This window comes from Telopea speciosissima, chromosome 3, assembly GCF_018873765.1.
Source record: "Telopea speciosissima isolate NSW1024214 ecotype Mountain lineage chromosome 3, Tspe_v1, whole genome shotgun sequence".
NCBI lineage: Eukaryota > Viridiplantae > Streptophyta > Magnoliopsida > Proteales > Proteaceae > Telopea > Telopea speciosissima.
The window spans coordinates 8297265-8314765 of NC_057918.1; the positions used below are offsets into that span (position 1 = coordinate 8297265).

Genomic DNA, 17501 nt, shown 5'->3' on the forward strand with positions numbered 1-17501 from the left:
GATAAAGAGAGATTTGTCGTCTACAAAGCGGGATTTAACGAATGGATAAATTATCCTTAATGGCTGTACGATTTCATCTGATTTTAGAAAAGAGGTGCAAGATGGATGATCTCAACCGTTGGATGTGTTGACCTTAAGAGAAGATCAAATAGGATGGAGGCACTGTGTGTTACTGTGAGCACCATTAGATAGGCCCACCGATCTCTTTGCCTCCGTTAGGATTTGTCCTATACGGCAAAGTACGAACTGGGGGGAGAGGCAATAAAAATGAGGTACGCAACCAATAAATTAACTAATTTATGTGACACGAGGTAATTCTCCTTAATCTGAGCCCTTCACCAACCAGCTCTAGCGTCTAGCCTCTGGCCTCTGGCCAAGGTTTCAATAAAATGGGGATCGAATCAGTCAACGTCGATTCTGATCTGAATCAATCAGAATTGACTGGATCCAAATCGGTCAATTCCATGGTTCTAAGTATCGGTATCGAATCGTCCCTACTGGTTTTGCACCTTGTCGATCCCCATACCGTGTGCATATCGTATCAATGACACAATATAGATAAAGGGTAAAATGGTAAAAAAAAATACTTTTTCAAGGAGAATCAAAGGTAAATTTGTCTGATACTACGGATCCATGTCGATACCGATCTGATACCATATTGGTTTTCGGGTTGACTGATACCTATTTCGATATTGTGCACTAAAACTATGGCCAATTCACTGAGCTAAATCCAGATTTTAAAACCGTTGTTACCCTTTTTCAAGCTGTGTAGTGTTGAGTAGTGACCTTAGTTAGTAAGTTCGGAAACGGCAATTGAACGTGAACGGATACGTATGGCAATTAAACGGATTAGACGGTAATAATACTTTTCAAAAATCCGGCTTCATAAAACGCATACGGTAATAATACGGTACGCATTTAATACGGGTATAATACGGCATAGACGGCAATAATACTTTTAAAAAAATGGACATATATTCATTATATAACATGCACTCATCACCTAATAAACAAAATAATATCATGATTTTATGAACTAAAAAAAACACAATAATATAATATGCTATATAACATCTCTAAGATTATCATTTAACGTACCAAAATATCAATAATCTACAAGAAATGAATGTAGATTGTCTGAAAATGAGATGAGCAAGTTGATTACCTTATCATTAAATCATTCTTCCAACATTACATTTCTTATTATCTACAATGAGATAACCATATATTTTTAACCAGATGTGTTCTTGTGAAGGGGGATGAGTTCCCACTTCCCACTAATTAACCAACACAAGACAAGAGGGAGAGTTCCAGATATGGATCTCCACTGTACACATTAGCTACAAGAGACAGAAAAACAATAATAAAATAGAACAGAGATTGAGTCGTTCTCGCCAATATCACACCAGATTCATTTGCTTCACTACCACCATCAAAGTTCAAAGACCAGAGAAACAAGAGGAGAGTACAAGACTTAAGTGCCGCTTTGTTGAACGGAGATGGGGAGGATGATTGGAGATGGAGGGCGGCTACTGTTGCCTGCTACGGTTGGATGTTCAACGCAAATCGAAAGGGAAAGTGAAATCGTTTCCCTAAATTCTAATCTTTTGGATATTATTTTTTTTTATTTTTAAAAAAATGTATAATATGTATAATACGCATATTATATGAGTATAATACTCATTTGATTAAAAAATGCATTTTTTTATAACAATATGGGAAAATACGGGGACGGGAGTATTATACGTTTAAAAATTCGGGTACGCATATAATACGTGTATTTACTAACTAAGGTAGTGACTACTGAATGATGTTTCGATGTTCGAGGTTCAAAGACTTCTGATAACCTGGCTTATGGCAATAGTAATAACATCTTAAATCCCCCCCCCCAAAAAAGGCAACAATCATAACTAATAACATTGTCTTCATGAAATGAAAACAAAATTAAATAAAGGGAAAGATAACGTTGTCTCAGAGTGTGAATCACGCTATAGTACAGAGACAGGCGAAATGACCACTGCACCCCCATGTAAAGGTAGAATTTTTCGAGGATGCGGTAAATATATCTTTACGGGAAAAATAATGCTGTCAAACAGCATCCCCTAGGCCCTTTCACATGGGGCAATGAAATGATCACCCTGCCCCTCCCATTGGATGCTTGTGTGTGTGCTCTCATTGGTCCTCATATTGATGTAGGGGCCATGCAACCTAGCAGCAAACCCCTTTCCTATATTTAGTTTGGTCAAATGTTCTCTGTGCCAGAAGCGGCTACGCCTAGACACATGGGGGTGGGTAAAATGACCACTCTGCCTTCCTAAATGACAGGAATACCCAGTCTGTGTGTGTAACGAGTTAGCTCCTCTATTGGCATGATATTGTCCTCTATGGCCCAATGGGCCTCAAGGTTTTAAAACGCGTCATACCAAGTAGATGAGACCACTCTTTATTAATAACCCAGGATCTCCCTCCCTAGCCGATGTGGGACTAAGTTTGTACCCCCTCACCAATCTCCCAAACCCCCTGGTATTAGACCGTCTCTTGGTGGGGATACCTCACCGATCTCCCAGACAAGCGGTACTGAGCCGTACTCTTGGGGCGTTTCATTCTCCCCCCCTTATGGGCACAATATCCCTGTTGTGGTCCCACCACCGGTGTCGAGAGTTTGCTTTGATACCACTGTAATAACCCAGTCTCTCTATTGGCATGATATTGTCCTCTCTGGCCCAATGGGCCTCAAGGCTTTAAAACTCGCCACACTAAGTAGAGGAGGCTACTCTTTATCAATAGCTTAGGATCTCCCTCCCTAACTGATGTGGGACTAAGTTTGCACCCCCTCATCAATCTCCCAAACCCCCTGATACTAGGTTGTCTCTTGGTGGGTACACCTTACTGATTTCCCAGACGAATCGGTACTAGGCCGTACTCTTGGGGCATTACAAGGGCGCAGGTTGCACTGTGGCACAGAAAACATCAGCCCATTTAGTTTATGTAGATATCCTCTATTGCTCAAATTTAATTAGGGTTTATACCCTAGTTATTGAGTTCACTTCTTACTATTTGAGTTGTGAGAATTATGGTTAAGAACCTTTGAAGTAATTGTCACAAAAATCTCCCACCTGCATTCATGGGGCAAGCATTGCGAAAGATTTGCTACAGAAGTTTCTATATATTACCACATAGAAGAAGGGTTAAGTTTACTAAGCAGTATCACACTTGTGGTACTCAAGGTAATTGTTTTCACATTCAAATGGTTGAAATTTGTTTATTGTATAATATACCAACATAAAGACTGGTCACAGGGGATTAATCACATTAAATTTATTTTCTACATAATATTCTTGAACCAACTCCAACATTCCTGGCCGACTAACACCAGTCGAGTTTAATTTGGGTGTGAAATTTGACATTTGACCAATATAGTCAATAATATACCATAATACAAGTAAAATAAATTGCATTTGAAAGCACAACTGCTTATTTTTATACAGTTACAACTTAATAAACATATGTGTGCATTGCCGACAACATTTCTATTCATTCTCAAACAATGTAAATAAAAAGAGAAGTTGGTGACACAACACCATAGTGTTAGACTTGGCATAATATCCAATTTTTTACATTGAAGTTTGATCCATTGGTAAGCTCCTCCCTCTTTCTCTATACTACCAACCTAAACAATTTTAGGGCAAATGTGAATGAGCATATGGCAAAACAAAAAACTATAAAAAATGACTGAAAAATCAAGAAAAAGGTAAGATGGTTAAACAAATGAAGGTATTGGAAGAAAATTATAATACAAGGTAAGCTATGTGGTTGAATTGGGTCACTATATTCGGTGTGAGACGCATTAAAGGGCACCCTATCCATCTAAGGCTCTCATAAGACAACATCAATATCCATGTGGCGAAGGACATCAACTTGGTTTAGTGGTTTGTGCCTGAATTGTCAAAGCAAGCCCCTGACTTACTTATTCAGTTCAAGCCTCTCCATCACATTATGCCATGTGCACAGCGCCCACCCCTGTGATCCCCGCCCCTACACACTGTCCACCCATGTCGGGCAGCCCATTAGGTAAAAGCGAAGGGAAAAAGAAGGTTGTCAAGCTTCATATCGTCCAACGTCTATGTCTTGACACAAAAAGGGTGAAATGATCGCACCACCCCCTATGAAATAAAAATTCTCATTCCTGTTGGTTGCCTCGTGTGCTTTCATTAGACTCTGCATTGGTGCAGAGCCACATAGCCTGCGACCCCTCCCAAATAATGATAATAATAAATAAATAAATAATAAAAGTGCAGCAAAAATAATTTAAATTTGAAATTTACCATTATTCAATAAATATTAAACACTAGAAGATGGTATTTGTTTAAAAAATACCTACCAATAAATGTACATTCTAAAAAATATATATTTTGTTTAAGAAGCAATTGAGAAGGAAAAACAAGCATTTAAGAGTTTGTTGGACTCATAGAATATTATTAATGTCGCCATTGACCTGCTAACCTCTACTCTAGTCACTGTTAGTCCAGTGTCACACTTCTCCGGAGTTGCTAGAGGTTTTTTCTTTCAATAGAAATAAATACAGTACACAACTAAACATAATTAGACACATGATTCCAAAAAATAGAGGGGAGAGTAGAAATTATTTATATGAAAAGAATATTTAAAAGGATATACGAGGCTGTGGCAGCTCACCTGATAATATCAAAGGAGGGGAATAAAGTATTAAGGATATTTATGTAAGGGCAAATGTTGTTGTAACCAGGTCGGTTACAAGAATCTTACTTTTTTGCCCTTCTATTTTATTTATAAAAATTATTTTAGTGATGGGTTTTCAAAAGAAGTTAAAAGTGGTTTATCATTATGGTATTTTCAAAAGTTGTCATTGTCCTTGTGAAATGGCAAGATTATCCTTTCATTAAATAACCTTAGGAAACATGCAGGAGTAAAAAAGAAAAAAAAAAAAAAAAAAATAAAGTCACAAGAAGATGTACCTTTATATAAAGATAAAATGAACTTTGTCTAGAAGCGTGGCCAGCATTAGCATCCCGACCAATGAGAGTGTGCATACAGGTGCCGATCAAGAAGGGTGCCTGTCCATTTTGCACACCCCTGTGTTTAGGGGCAGAGGTGCTCCCAAACAATGAACACGTTCCCTTATGTAAATTTGAGAGAATATTTTCTAGAAATGCATTTCGGTGTTATTTTTAAACCGAAACATTGTTTGATGATCAAATTGACAAGTAAATCAATAACAAATCATAAAACAAAAAACCCACAACAAATCAAAACCAAATCGATGGCCTAGGCCGCCCACAGCCTGGGTAGCCATTAATTGTGATGGATTGAGTAGAGGGAACATTGAGGGTTATGGCGCTATTGGCCGTGATGAAAGGGGCTGGCTTGTCTTCGCAATTGCTGGTGCTACAGTAGATAATAATGTGTTATAGATGGAACTTTTAGAAATAAGACAGGGTCTTATGGAGGCCAAGTCGTTGGCGTTGCCTTGGATACAAGTTCGGTCTGATTATCTATTGACAATCCAAATGATCATGAGCCATTTTTCAGGTCGTTGGTACGATCTTAGTTTGATTGGGGAAATCCATGACCTTTATCAAGGTTTTGAGTAGTGTGTGTTCTTGCATCATGTCCAAGAGATCAATTTTTGTGCTGACTTCCTATCAAGATTTCTACGCTCTTGTGAGAAAATTCATTTTTGTATAGAAAATTTTCTAGAGGATCTCATTTCTCTTCTGTAGGGTGATTTCAATGGAAGGCAATATAGTTACCCCAAAAAAAAAAAAATGGAAGGCAATATTATAAGATGTAAATAATTATGGTCATTTATATTAATTAAATTCTCCCTTTTACAAAAAAATAAAAAATAAAAAATCGAGTTGATAGGGTGAGTCACCTGTGGGTGAGACAATCATTTCCCATATCCAAAATGGTTCGAAATATTGGGAAAAAATCGCGCTCACATGCAAATATGCAATAATCCCGTGCTTGCCAGTCAAGGTCGGGGAATCAAGGCGGTCTCGCGCATAAGCCATAACGGTCGGTTACAAACTGTAAAATTTTGCAGAATCATTCATAAAAGAGCGTCTCTCTCTCTCCATTCTCTCCGAGTCTCTCACTCACTCAATAAAGCCATAGAACATTGCCCAGATTTGGGAGAGACACTTTGATTCTCGCTGTTTAGCGGAACCATTGCTTCTTTTGCATTTGGTTGGAATTCTCTCATCTTCTTCTGTTTCTGTTTCTCATGTTATTCTTCTTTTTTCTATAATGAACTTGTACTGATCAGGTTTTAGAGTTCTAAATCTGATAAGTGTAGTGTTTAGATCTATTGTTACAATTAACTGCTCATCTTCACTGTTTCTGAACTTTCTTCATTCCCCTTTCCGTTTCTGTAATTTTTTTGCCTAAATGGAAACGCTTGTAAGGTGAGACTGATATTTTTTCGTCTGAATGTCTGAGAGCTTTGTATCTTCATTTCACTTATGTGAATTCAGGTTTCTATTTCCTAATGATATCTTCTCTCCCCCCCACCACAAGTTTTGCATTTTGTGGAGCCCCAGAGGGTTTTGTTTGGGTCACTTATTTCTGTTTCTGTTGAACGAATGCATATTTACCTACTTATTCAGTTTCTATCGATTATAAGAACTGTGTGTACGCGTGCGGTTACTCATTTAATTGTTGCAATTCATCCTGTGCTATGATCGTTAGCATCTCGATTTATTGTAGCATCACATTTTATCTTCTAAAACGGTTCTTGCCTGTAAATACCCGCCACAGTGAAGTTGGAGGGCTGCAAGGGATCAAGGGCCCTATCGATGTCTCCAAGACCAGTGCTACTCTCATTGGGGCGGCTGCTTCAAGCTAACACCTACCCGTCCAAATCTATTATGTCTATTGGGGCATGGCATAACTGGGAAACTGAAATTTTTATTTTTTGGGTTGTATTGAAGAAATTATAAAATGTTTGAACCTATTTCCTGGTGTTTGTTTGTCCTTCAGGCCCCATTCCAAACTCCTAATGAAGGAAAAATTGTTTCTTTCTATCGTTTTACAACTAGAGAAGGCATGCAGTCTGTTATATGTTACATCAGAATGGTAGCCATTTACAAATTCAGGAATTTGTAATTTGCTGTATATAAATGATTTCTGATGTTTCTTATTGTTGAGTAACGACAAGCGAAGGTCAAGCAAAGAGAGAACATCTCAGGCAATGCAATTTTATTATCCTATTTTTCTTTGTTTGCACTATGCATGGAGTTGGCAATCTTAATGACAGTATGATTATACTCAACCTAGAATGTGAATCTAATCTCTGCTTCATTGAAGTCCTTAACAGTGGTCAAAATGCAGTGAACTGTAGTATTTATCTTCATAGTTTGTAGGGTTCCAGAACTACAAGAATGTTGGGTATTTCTTGCTTTTTTAACCTACTTGGCTTGGTATCTATTGACTTCCTGAATTGGAACCCCCCTCTATCAACCTGTTTCAGTCGCACCCTAGTTGTGAAATCCAATGCTAAGCTGAAAATCTTTCAGTTTTTAAACAGCAGGATGTTTGAGAAAAAAGTAGCATTAAAGCCTTCCTAACATGAGTTCTTAATAAATAGGTTGTGTTTGGGTCAGCCTGCCACAGATTGTGTCAATGTAAGGTCATGTTAGTGTCATATTTTATGACCTTATTGTTTGAATGGGTCTTATCAGTTTGTATTAGATTCATGTCTTATGATCTCTTTTTGGTTAAGTGGCATCACAAACTTTTGATTTAAAGTCACAACCTTGTGCATAGAAAGCAGAGGTCAAACCACCAGATTTCATATCTTATCAATGTTTATATACATAAAATGTTGAATATTTATTCTCTCAGGAAGTTTGGTTTAGATGAAATAGAGTTGGGGCTTCCACTAAGCAGTTCTTAAGCAGGCTACAGGCCTTGTAAATGAAATGAAATTGGGGGGTTTGGGATGCTAGTCAAGTTAGAGGAAGAAGAATTTGTAGGAAAGGACAGATTAGGAACTGTTCATAGATGAAAATGGTTTATATTGGAAAGGATACCAACTTATTATTGTTCTTTTTTGGTAGAACTTACTATTGTTTATGGTGTATTTGTTGAAGGGAAACCTAAATTGAAACAAGATGACTGTTGCTATCTGGAAGGGGTCTTATCATGGTTAAGAAGGGTAAATAGTATAGGGTTGTGGAAATAGGGAACTAGGGTTTAAGAATGAGGGGAATGTTGGGGGTAAGAGGTCTTGTATTTCGTCGCTTTCGTTTGTGGGCTGATTCTGAAGGGCCGTAGGGACTGAGGCCTTGAGGCCCGAAGGAATCGGCTCACCTTGCATGTTATCTTTGTTATTGGGGCCTTGATGAACTAGCAGTCCATGGCAGGTGTTCGAGGGAGGCAGGCAGACCCCGAGGAATTTTTTTTAGGGTTATATGAGTATTTTCGGCAAAACTGTACTTATATATGTTCACTATGAATTGTAGTGAGATATCCTCTATAATCTGAGAGAGGCATGAGGATGAGTGGCTGCAACCCTATTCTCCATTGGTAGTGAAGCAGATCTCATCTCACCGTGGATGTATGCAATCTTGCCGAACCATGTGAAGTCTTGCATTATGCAATTTCCATTCTTTTCTGCATTGTTTTAGGTTTTTCGTTTCTACAAGGAAGCTAGTTGTGAATGTGATCATCGTATATGTCGGCATAATTCAGTAATAAAAGAAAGTAGGAAGAAGATGGGGTGAGAAACTAGATCCAAACCAATTACCCTCTGACTACCCCCTTGACTTTGCAAATTTCTATGGAACATTTCATCTTTTCCTAGGGACTGAAATATGTGTTGACAGCAGCATTTAGAATGCTGTGTTAAATCCAACTTTTCTAGAAACAAGAAAGAAAGAGGCCACATGTTGACTTTGTTAATGTGAACTCTATGAGCTTATTCAAAGTGATTTGGTTCATAATTAGTTTGTTGGGTAAGATGAAAGGCACAACTGTAGCTAGACAGGTTCATTTTATGCTATAAATGGTAGATAACTAGATATAGCATAATAGACTGGTTGCAGTTATTCCGAAGATCCCTTTGTAGAGTGTTGGTGAGTCGCTATTTCTACTACTAGCAAGTAGGGATGCATGTCAACTCTATTGAGAACTCTTCATACGGAAGCATGAACAGAAGTCTTGGGGAGTATTCGAAAACTGTTTGGAATTGATCTTGATATACAATTTAGATCAATGTGTACAGCAATCTAGTCATGCAATTTCGCACCATGGAAATTGGTGGTTCTTTCTGAAATTTAATTTCCCAGCGCTCAACATAAATCTGAGTCTTGTGCAAACACATTTGAACCCTTTTGCATTTATGTGGCTTGTAATGCATGATAATTGTGTCTATTCACTTATACATATCTAAATCTATTGATTTGACCGTCTAATTTTTATTTTCTAGTAAAGCTAAATGTTTGAATTTGTTTCTCTTCTGTTTCAGACTGATACACACACTGAACAGGGATGTCAGGAAACACCCTCAGAGATCTCAATACACTGGCGGGATCGGAGAAGAAAATTGAAAGTTCTAGAAAGGGGGGCTTTCAAAAGGCTTATATTGAGAACGGCAATGAAAATCTTGACAAATGGAAGCAGAAATTTCCTAGTTCATTGGCCTCAACTCCAATTAAGGACTGTGAAACTATGAATACTGGAACAGAAGTAGGTGTATCAGAGTTGGAGTACATAGAGTCTGAACATCTGACTGATCTAGAAGATGTGGATACTATTCTCAAGGTATTAGTTGCTCTTTTCCATTTCCTTCACTCTCTGCTAATTTCTGAAGTGTGTCAAAGGTGTTCTTGTTGATGATTTTATTTGATCTGATACTTATCAGGTAACCTTTTGTTTTATTTCCTCTTGTTCTTTAGACATTGTTGGCAGGACTAGACTCCAAAGATTGGATTTTGGTATGTGAAGCATTGAATAATGTTCGCCGATTATCAATATTTCACGAGGAGGCAATGCTTGAGATGTTGTGAGTATTGGTTAAAAATGGCTTAACATAAGGAATTGTTTGAGAAAACCATTAAGCATGTATGCTTTATTTTTTCTCTTTCTTTGACACATGTGCTTGTGGGTGTTTTGTAAAGTTTCATGGAGTCGTAATCACCGTACTGCTCTTACTCCTATGTGAAATTTTTAGAACGTGCTTGTGTGGACATATGCCAAAGATTGAGAGAAAAAAAAGGGCCATTACCCAGTGCTTGTCCCGTCTACGTGGAGTATTGGGAGGGGTGAGTTTGGAGTCTGTCCAAACCTTTGGCACTTTTTTGTGCAAAGTGACCGCCCTCATGACTCGAAGCCGAGCATATGCCCTGACAGCCTGAACCTTTTACCAAGAATGAGAATTAGTGACAATTATTTATTTTATTTTAGATTTTTCATATTATTTTTATTTGACAAGTAGGGCCAATTTTCCTTATTATCTTTTTGAAACTTACTATTCAGTGCCATCATGGACAGGGGCAATGTGATCTCATTAATTGTGAAATCCTTGAAGAATCCAAGAAGTGCTGTCTGTAAAACTGCAATAATGACATCTGAAGACATTTTTAATGCTTACAGTGATCATATAATCGATTCACTTGAGCCTCTGGTAGGTTATCATTTTGAATTTTGAATGCCCTTTATTATTATGTTGTTCTATGTTTTACCAAAGATGTACTATTATGATTACATGTGGTTTGGTTCAGCTTGTTCAACTTCTTCTCAAGTCTTCACAAGATAAAAGATTTGTATGTGATGCTGCTGAGAGAGCTTTGGTAGCAATGACTACTTGGATATCCCCTTCTCTGTTGTTACCAAAGTTGCAACCATATCTTAGGCACAAGAATCCTCGAATACGAGCAAAGGCATCAATGTGCCTTTGTCGAAGTGTGCCAAGGCTGGTATGATTCGCTGTTTCTACTTTTTTTGATTGGTGACACTTATATATTTATTTATTTATTCTTCAAACTTAATATTTTTTTAAGGCTTTGATAGACAGGAACATTTGAATTTTGATGACAGCTTTTTCATTAATTACTGTGGAAATTGGTGACATTCCAGTTTTCTCTGTCATTAGTTATGGTTATGAAAGGAAAACTAGTGATGTTTAAATTTCAACAGTTCATTTCATTCCTTTATTTTTTTGGACAAAAGTTTTGGTGAGTGGGAGGGGGGTTGACGGTTTTCTTTCCTTTTTTTTTTTTTTTTTTTTCAGAATAACAAAATCAGATGCAATGCTGTATCAGCAGAACTGGGGTTTTGAGTATAGAACAAATACACAATCATCTTTCTCAACTCATTTATATTTAGTATAATGCTCCTTTATTTAATTATGAAAGATGTTCAGATGCTAGCTATGGTTGAAATGGTCTCCTTGGACATTTAATGGTCCTTGATGTTAAAAAGTGCCAGATGCTATTATTGAATCTTTAAATACATATAGAATTAGTAAGCTAGGATCTTATGGTGGGACTTCAGATTTAGCTAACCCTAGTGTGGAACCTTTCAAGTTAAATAACTGTAAAACTGGATCAAGTTGTCCAGAAGTGACTGTTCTGGCCATAAATTTTATATTTGTATATTGACTAGAATTTTGATGTGTACCAAATTGTTGTTAGAACACTTGTGATCTCTTTATGTGCTGAGGATTTACTCCACCTTGCTCTTCTTTTTCATCGATTTTAGTGCAAAATAAAAAAAGGAAATGAAACTTCTTTCCCCCTGTCAATGCTCGTGGATGCGAAAGTGGTTCAGTGGTTGGTCGTTAATAGAGGAAGATGGATCTGGACTTAGGTCTAGTGTGTGTGAAGACCCCCATAGACTTCAACTTAGAAACCCTTCATCTTCAAAACCAACCCCCATAATAAACAGGAAAAAAAAATACATTAGATTTTTTAACTGAACCTGCTAATTGACTGGTGATCATGCTGATTATTATATAAATAAAAATTTAGTTGATGTAAAAAAAGGAGATGTAAAACAAACAACAGTATAAATATATAACACAACAACAATAATCTTACCAAAAAAAAAAAAAACACAACAACAATAAGAGACAAGAATATGAGGCAACAGCTAAAGAAATATCTTATGAAAAGATTATCTGTACATGTCAAGTATTGGTACATCAGCTAATGATTTGGCTGATCACACCTTTCACTGAAGTTATGTTCCTTGTGTAGCACAGAATCCCAATGATCATTTGCGAAGGCATGATGGAGATTTTCTGATCCTAATTTTAATATATTGGTCTATAAGTTTGCTCAAATTTCACTGGATCTACTGTTACCAGATTTTGTCATAGAGATTATAGACATGGGGTTCAATTTGCTGCGGCTTAGCCACTTTGAAAATCTGGTCAAGCTTATTTATTTCTTGTTTGTTTTAGTTCCTATTTTTGTTAGGGTAAGCATAAGGTGGTAAGAGGAACTGGCATGAATTTAGTAATACCTAGTCTATGTTTGGCAGATCTCGACTTAGATTTTGAGTGTGAAGCTAGTGGATACCTTGAGGGAGACCTTTTAGACCAAAAATCAGCATAGATTAGTTGATTTTAATTAGAATGATAAATGTAGTTGTCCTGAAATAGTGATCCTGGATTTCTGTCCATCTGGGAGGGATCCAATTTCCTGTGTCATTAAAAGTTAAGTTTATCCTATTGGGACATTTTCCAGCATTTCAAACCATCTGATTTGTTTAGTGGGGAAGAAACATCTAATTTGTGCCCATGGACTAAAACACGGCTGGTCAATATAAATTTGTCCTCGTGTGGCAAGAGGAACATACATCCTGAAGATTGGTAGCATTAAGACTACCTGATGTGTGCGCTTTATTTTCATGCTTAATGACTCGGGTTAAAATGAAGCATTGCTATTGATACAGTCAGTCCTGGATTTTTGAACGTTTCCTATACTCGTGCATTGAACTTGTTTGTTTCTGCAGGGAATTGAAGGAATTAAAGCTTACGGGATCGATAAATTGATCCAAATAGCAGCATCTCAACTCAGTGACCAACTTCCGGAGTCCAGGGAGGCTGCTCGCTGTCTTCTTTTGGAACTGCAAACTGTATATGAGAAATCCCACATCTCTGCACCAACTGCAGAATCTGAGCATTCAGAAATAGGTTCGTGGGAGCACTTTTGTCAATCAAAACTCTCTCCTTTAAGGGCACAAGCCGTCCTGCGTGTTTCCAATATTGCAAGGGAGGGTCTTGTTTTGGGCTCCTAACATTAGATGGTGTGTGTCAGAGTATGCTATGAGGTTTAATATTTTACGGCCTCTTCATAATTTCTTTTGATTTGATATATCTTTACGAATATTTTTTTCCTGTAAATCCTATCAAATAGTGAAATTTGATTCTGTTCGGTTGAAGAATGTTCTGAGCTGGAAACTAATTCCTTTTTCCTGGAATGATTTAGTTTGAAGTTATATGTTATCTTCCCTTTCTCTTGTTTGATTCTTGGTCATTAATAAATACACTGAAACTAGATAAATGAGGTATAATCAGATTTCTTTCTGCTTTCAATTCTGGGCAGGTTGCATTATATAAATAAAAAATCTTTTGCAAGTAGAAAGGGGGGAGATTACAGCTATGTAAGCAACCTTTGGCACCCTTCCCTTTTCCTCAGCAAATACCTTGCTCTGCTTGTCTCCCTGCAATATTTTACTAGTAAAGCTTTCACTCAGAAGATTTTAATATGGAAAATTTTTACGGGTAAAATTCACATGTTGAACAATTTTTACGGGTATTGAGGTCATGCTGAATCACTGTAAATTTCTGTACGCTCTCTTCTTTACCTATCTCCTTCATTTACATTATTGTGTATATGTTTAACTAACGACTTGTTGGAGTTTTGAGATAGAACGAATAGAAATCAGATTGGGCTAAGATTCTACATTAACCTAATTCACCCTCCTCTTGGGTTACCTACATGATCCTACAGTATTGGATTGACTGGGTTAAGGAGAAAATCAATAATTATTTTGTTTTGTTATATTATATTTTTCTTTTCTATTTATTTTTGACACTCCAAACATACTGCAAGTGTTATAAGAAGGCTTAACATCTTGCTTTGGCACTACTAAGCTTTGTTCTGCTCCCAAGAAAAAATAAAAAATATATTTACTAATTTTGAATTTGGCTCTTATGAAAAAGTAATTTGGTTTGCCAACCCTATCCTCAAGATCTTTGATAAAATTCACTCATAAAATCTAGTCATTGAGGAGAGGGTGCCCAAGCCCTTAAATGCCTTCACACCAGGTTATTCACATTCGATGTGAGATCCATGTGGGACCCAACATTTGGGTTTTTTTTTTTTTTGTGGTCATTGGGCTTTAATTTGTGGGCACCCCTTAAATGCCTTCACATTTGATGTGAGATCATTGCTTTCATGTGGAACCGAACATTTTGGTCATTGAGCTTTAACTTGAAGCATTGTGCCCTACCATATGTGGAGGAATTTATGTCAAATCCCTTCTTTCCATGTATTCATTTTTAAATTATGGGTGGGCTACTCCTTTTGATTCAAACATTCAAGTTTCTGTGTGGAGGATGTCTTTCTTTAATAAGACATTCATTAGCACTTTTATGCTCTCTCTAATTGAAAACTCTTTAGCAAATCCCCCATTTCCTGTGGACATCTTAATCGAACTGATACTCTCAATTTGAAGCTCTCTTTGACCTCGTTGCCTTTTGATTGTTGGATAGACTGTCTAAGCAGCAGTTTGTTTATTTTATTTTATTTTTGGTGCTTTACACTTCTAACTACTGCCTAAAAGTAAGAGGATTGGGCAAATTACTCACAACTAATATGAGATGACTATTCATCCTAAAAAACAAAATATGAGATGACTTCAATGCATCATTTTATCAAAAAAAAAAAAAAAGGAATTCAATGCAGCATAGCAAATTGAAATCAACAGGAACATTTGAAATCGAAATTAAAAGCCACCGGATTGTGGACACCCATGATATAGTTTCTTGTCCTTCTTAGCCTTTGGCATTATGTATAGCACTGGTGGAGGATGAAATATGAATTTTTGGTCCAACTCTTTCGAAGAAGAGGGAAGGGAGGTGTAGGGCAGGGCTAAGCTGGGGAGAAGAAGAAGAATAAGACATGGTCGAGCTGGGCTGGGCTGGGCTGAGTTCAGCCCAAAGCCTCAACCCTAGCACGGTCCGATCTCGACCTTGACTCGCCCTCAGAGCTAGGATATTTTAGCCTCAGACCGATAGGGCCAAACTTGCACCACTAGAACCATCCATGGTTTGAGGAATCGATACAAATTGGTATTGTCACCCATCGATTTTGATTCTTGGTTGATCCTATATCGGTGTAGTGAACAGGACTAAGCGTAAAAGAGATTAAAGAAAAAAAGGGTTTTTTACAATTACCACCCCAAAAACTTTGATATCTACTATTACCCCCCTAAAAACTTTCAAACAACTGTTACCTTCCCCTGTTGCATACTAATAATTAACTGGCCCCCACCGTTACATTTTCGAAACGGAGAGGGTTAGTCGTTACAGTGTGCCGTTGTCACGGATTTTCTAGGACCAAAATGCCCTTTTGGGGTGGTAATTGTTAAAAAAAAAAAACCACCCCATCACCGTCCCTTCTCTCCTCCTCCTCCGTCTCCTTCTTCTTCTTCCTCCTCTGCAACCCCAAACCGTGGTGGTCTTGGTTTCATCACCTTCCGCTCCCACGACTCTGCTGCTGCCACCATCAGTGCTTCCCTTGATCCCTCTTTCCCCATCACTATCGATTCCACAAAGGTAATAGACACTCTAATAACTTTCCCTGTTTCCGTTTCCTTTATCAATGCTTGACCTTGCTCCGTTGGAGTTGGGACTGCGGAAGATGTCGTCTTTACTGGACTCACCCAGCCCTCACTGAGTTTCAGTATTATCTGAAATTCTCAATCTGCTGTTGTAACCTAATTTTCCAAACATCATCACCATATGTGAATGTCAAATCATACTACCAATTTCTTCAAATTGGGGAAAAATGGCATTTTTAGCTTTAAGCCTTTAACCATAGAGTGGGGCTACCCATCTACGCTGGGTATTGGGCGGCATTCTCGACTAAACTTGTCGACCTCTTTTGTAATTAGGCAACGGTTGAGCTGTTCAAGGGGTCTCACCGAGATGAGGAACGAAATACTCATGTCGTGAGTAGAGGGGAAGCTCACCAAAGTTACTCTGCCCTTCTTATGAAGCTAATAATTTGATATTTATGAATTGATGCTATTTTGGCGTTGTTGATTTTACTTAGAAGACTCGATCTGAATCACAACTCCCCCCCTGTTTGAAATCCGGGATGCTCAACTCGAGCAGAAGTCATACCTTTGAGCCTAACCCAACTGTAGTCCAACGATCAAGGAAACCTTATACAGAAAAGAAAGGTAATGGCCTTAAGGAAATCGAAAAGAATGTGTTTTTTATAATTCGGTCACTGTTCCTCCTGCAGTTACTTTCCATTTTGCAGATCTTCTATGCATCTGGATGAACCTTTACCCACATTTTGTTAAAAATTACTTTAGCCGTTCATGATTTGTGGATTTTTGGCAACTAAATACCTATAGTATCTATGAAATCTCAATCATTGTTGAAATGATAAAATTAACAAGGGGGGGGGAGCACAGCAGTTGTAAAGAACTTAAGAGAAGTCCTGGCTGATCAGGGATCAAACTAAATTTTCCAGCTTCTCTATTTTGTCACAGATGTTTTGTGACAATATCAGCAGTGACTCAGTGAGAGATGCTTGGGTATGAAAAAATGTGTAAAGAAAACTAAAACCTTCAGTGGTTGTTGGTGGTAGTGGTCAATGATTCTCTGAATAGAAGTTGTACGCTGGGATTCATTGGCTGCATGGTGGGTACTATCTACGTTTCCATGGTGCTTCACAGTAATGTTCTTTCTCTGCTTTTCTCTGTATTACAGGCATGAAATTCCTCTTCATTCCATATATTCTTTTTTATTCTTGCTCACTTTTCTAGATTAGGACCTCAAGTGGAGAAAACAAGGTTTGGGGTTGCAGAGGAGGAAGAAGAAAGAGGAGGAGAAGAAGGGACGGTGATGGGGTGGTTTTTTTTTTTTTTTACAATTACCACCCCAAAAGGGCATTTTGGTCTTAAAAAATCGGTGACAATGGCACATTGTCACAACTAACCCTCTTCCATGGGGACCAATTAGTTATTAGTATGCAATTGGGGAAAGTAATAGTTGTTTGAAAGTTTTTAGAGGGGTAATAATAGATATCAAAGTTTTTGGAGTGATAATTGTAAAAAACCAAAAAAAAAAAAAAAAAAAAAAACAAAGGGAGACCTGTAAGATATATCGTATCAGTTTCTAAGGTAAATGGTACCTGATCCAATGCCGTGCACTAAAACCTTGCATTTTTTACATCTTAGAACCATCCTTGTCGTTTTTAATGTCCACCTCCACC

The 17501-nt window shown here is 37.6% G+C and overlaps 1 protein-coding gene and 1 long non-coding RNA gene across 2 annotated transcripts; both read left to right on the forward strand.

Moving 5' to 3' along the window:
* Positions 1 to 3: 3 nt before the first annotated feature.
* Positions 4 to 16997, forward strand: LOC122657037. Its single transcript, XR_006332208.1, has 3 exons — positions 4 to 15; positions 2583 to 2584; positions 16900 to 16997. It is a non-coding gene; the product is annotated as an uncharacterized LOC122657037 (long non-coding RNA).
* Positions 6183 to 13498, forward strand: LOC122657035. Its single transcript, XM_043851784.1, has 6 exons — positions 6183 to 6228; positions 9509 to 9804; positions 9939 to 10045; positions 10534 to 10666; positions 10764 to 10958; positions 13000 to 13498. Exons 2-6 carry the CDS (start codon positions 9532 to 9534, stop codon positions 13282 to 13284), a joined length of 993 nt encoding a protein of 330 aa, XP_043707719.1. The 5' UTR covers positions 6183 to 6228; positions 9509 to 9531; the 3' UTR covers positions 13285 to 13498.
* Positions 16998 to 17501: the final 504 nt, after the last annotated feature.

Excerpts from the sequence above, each read along its gene's own strand:
- LOC122657035 (XM_043851784.1), top strand. The coding sequence starts at position 9,532 with ATGTCAGGAAACACCCTCAGAGATCTCAATACACTGGCGGGATCGGAG. Across the intron at positions 10,046-10,533 it reads GAGGCAATGCTTGAGATGTT|GGGCAATGTGATCTCATTAA; the intron begins GTGAGTATTGGT and ends CATCATGGACAG. Across the intron at positions 10,667-10,763 it reads TCGATTCACTTGAGCCTCTG|CTTGTTCAACTTCTTCTCAA; the intron begins GTAGGTTATCAT and ends GGTTTGGTTCAG.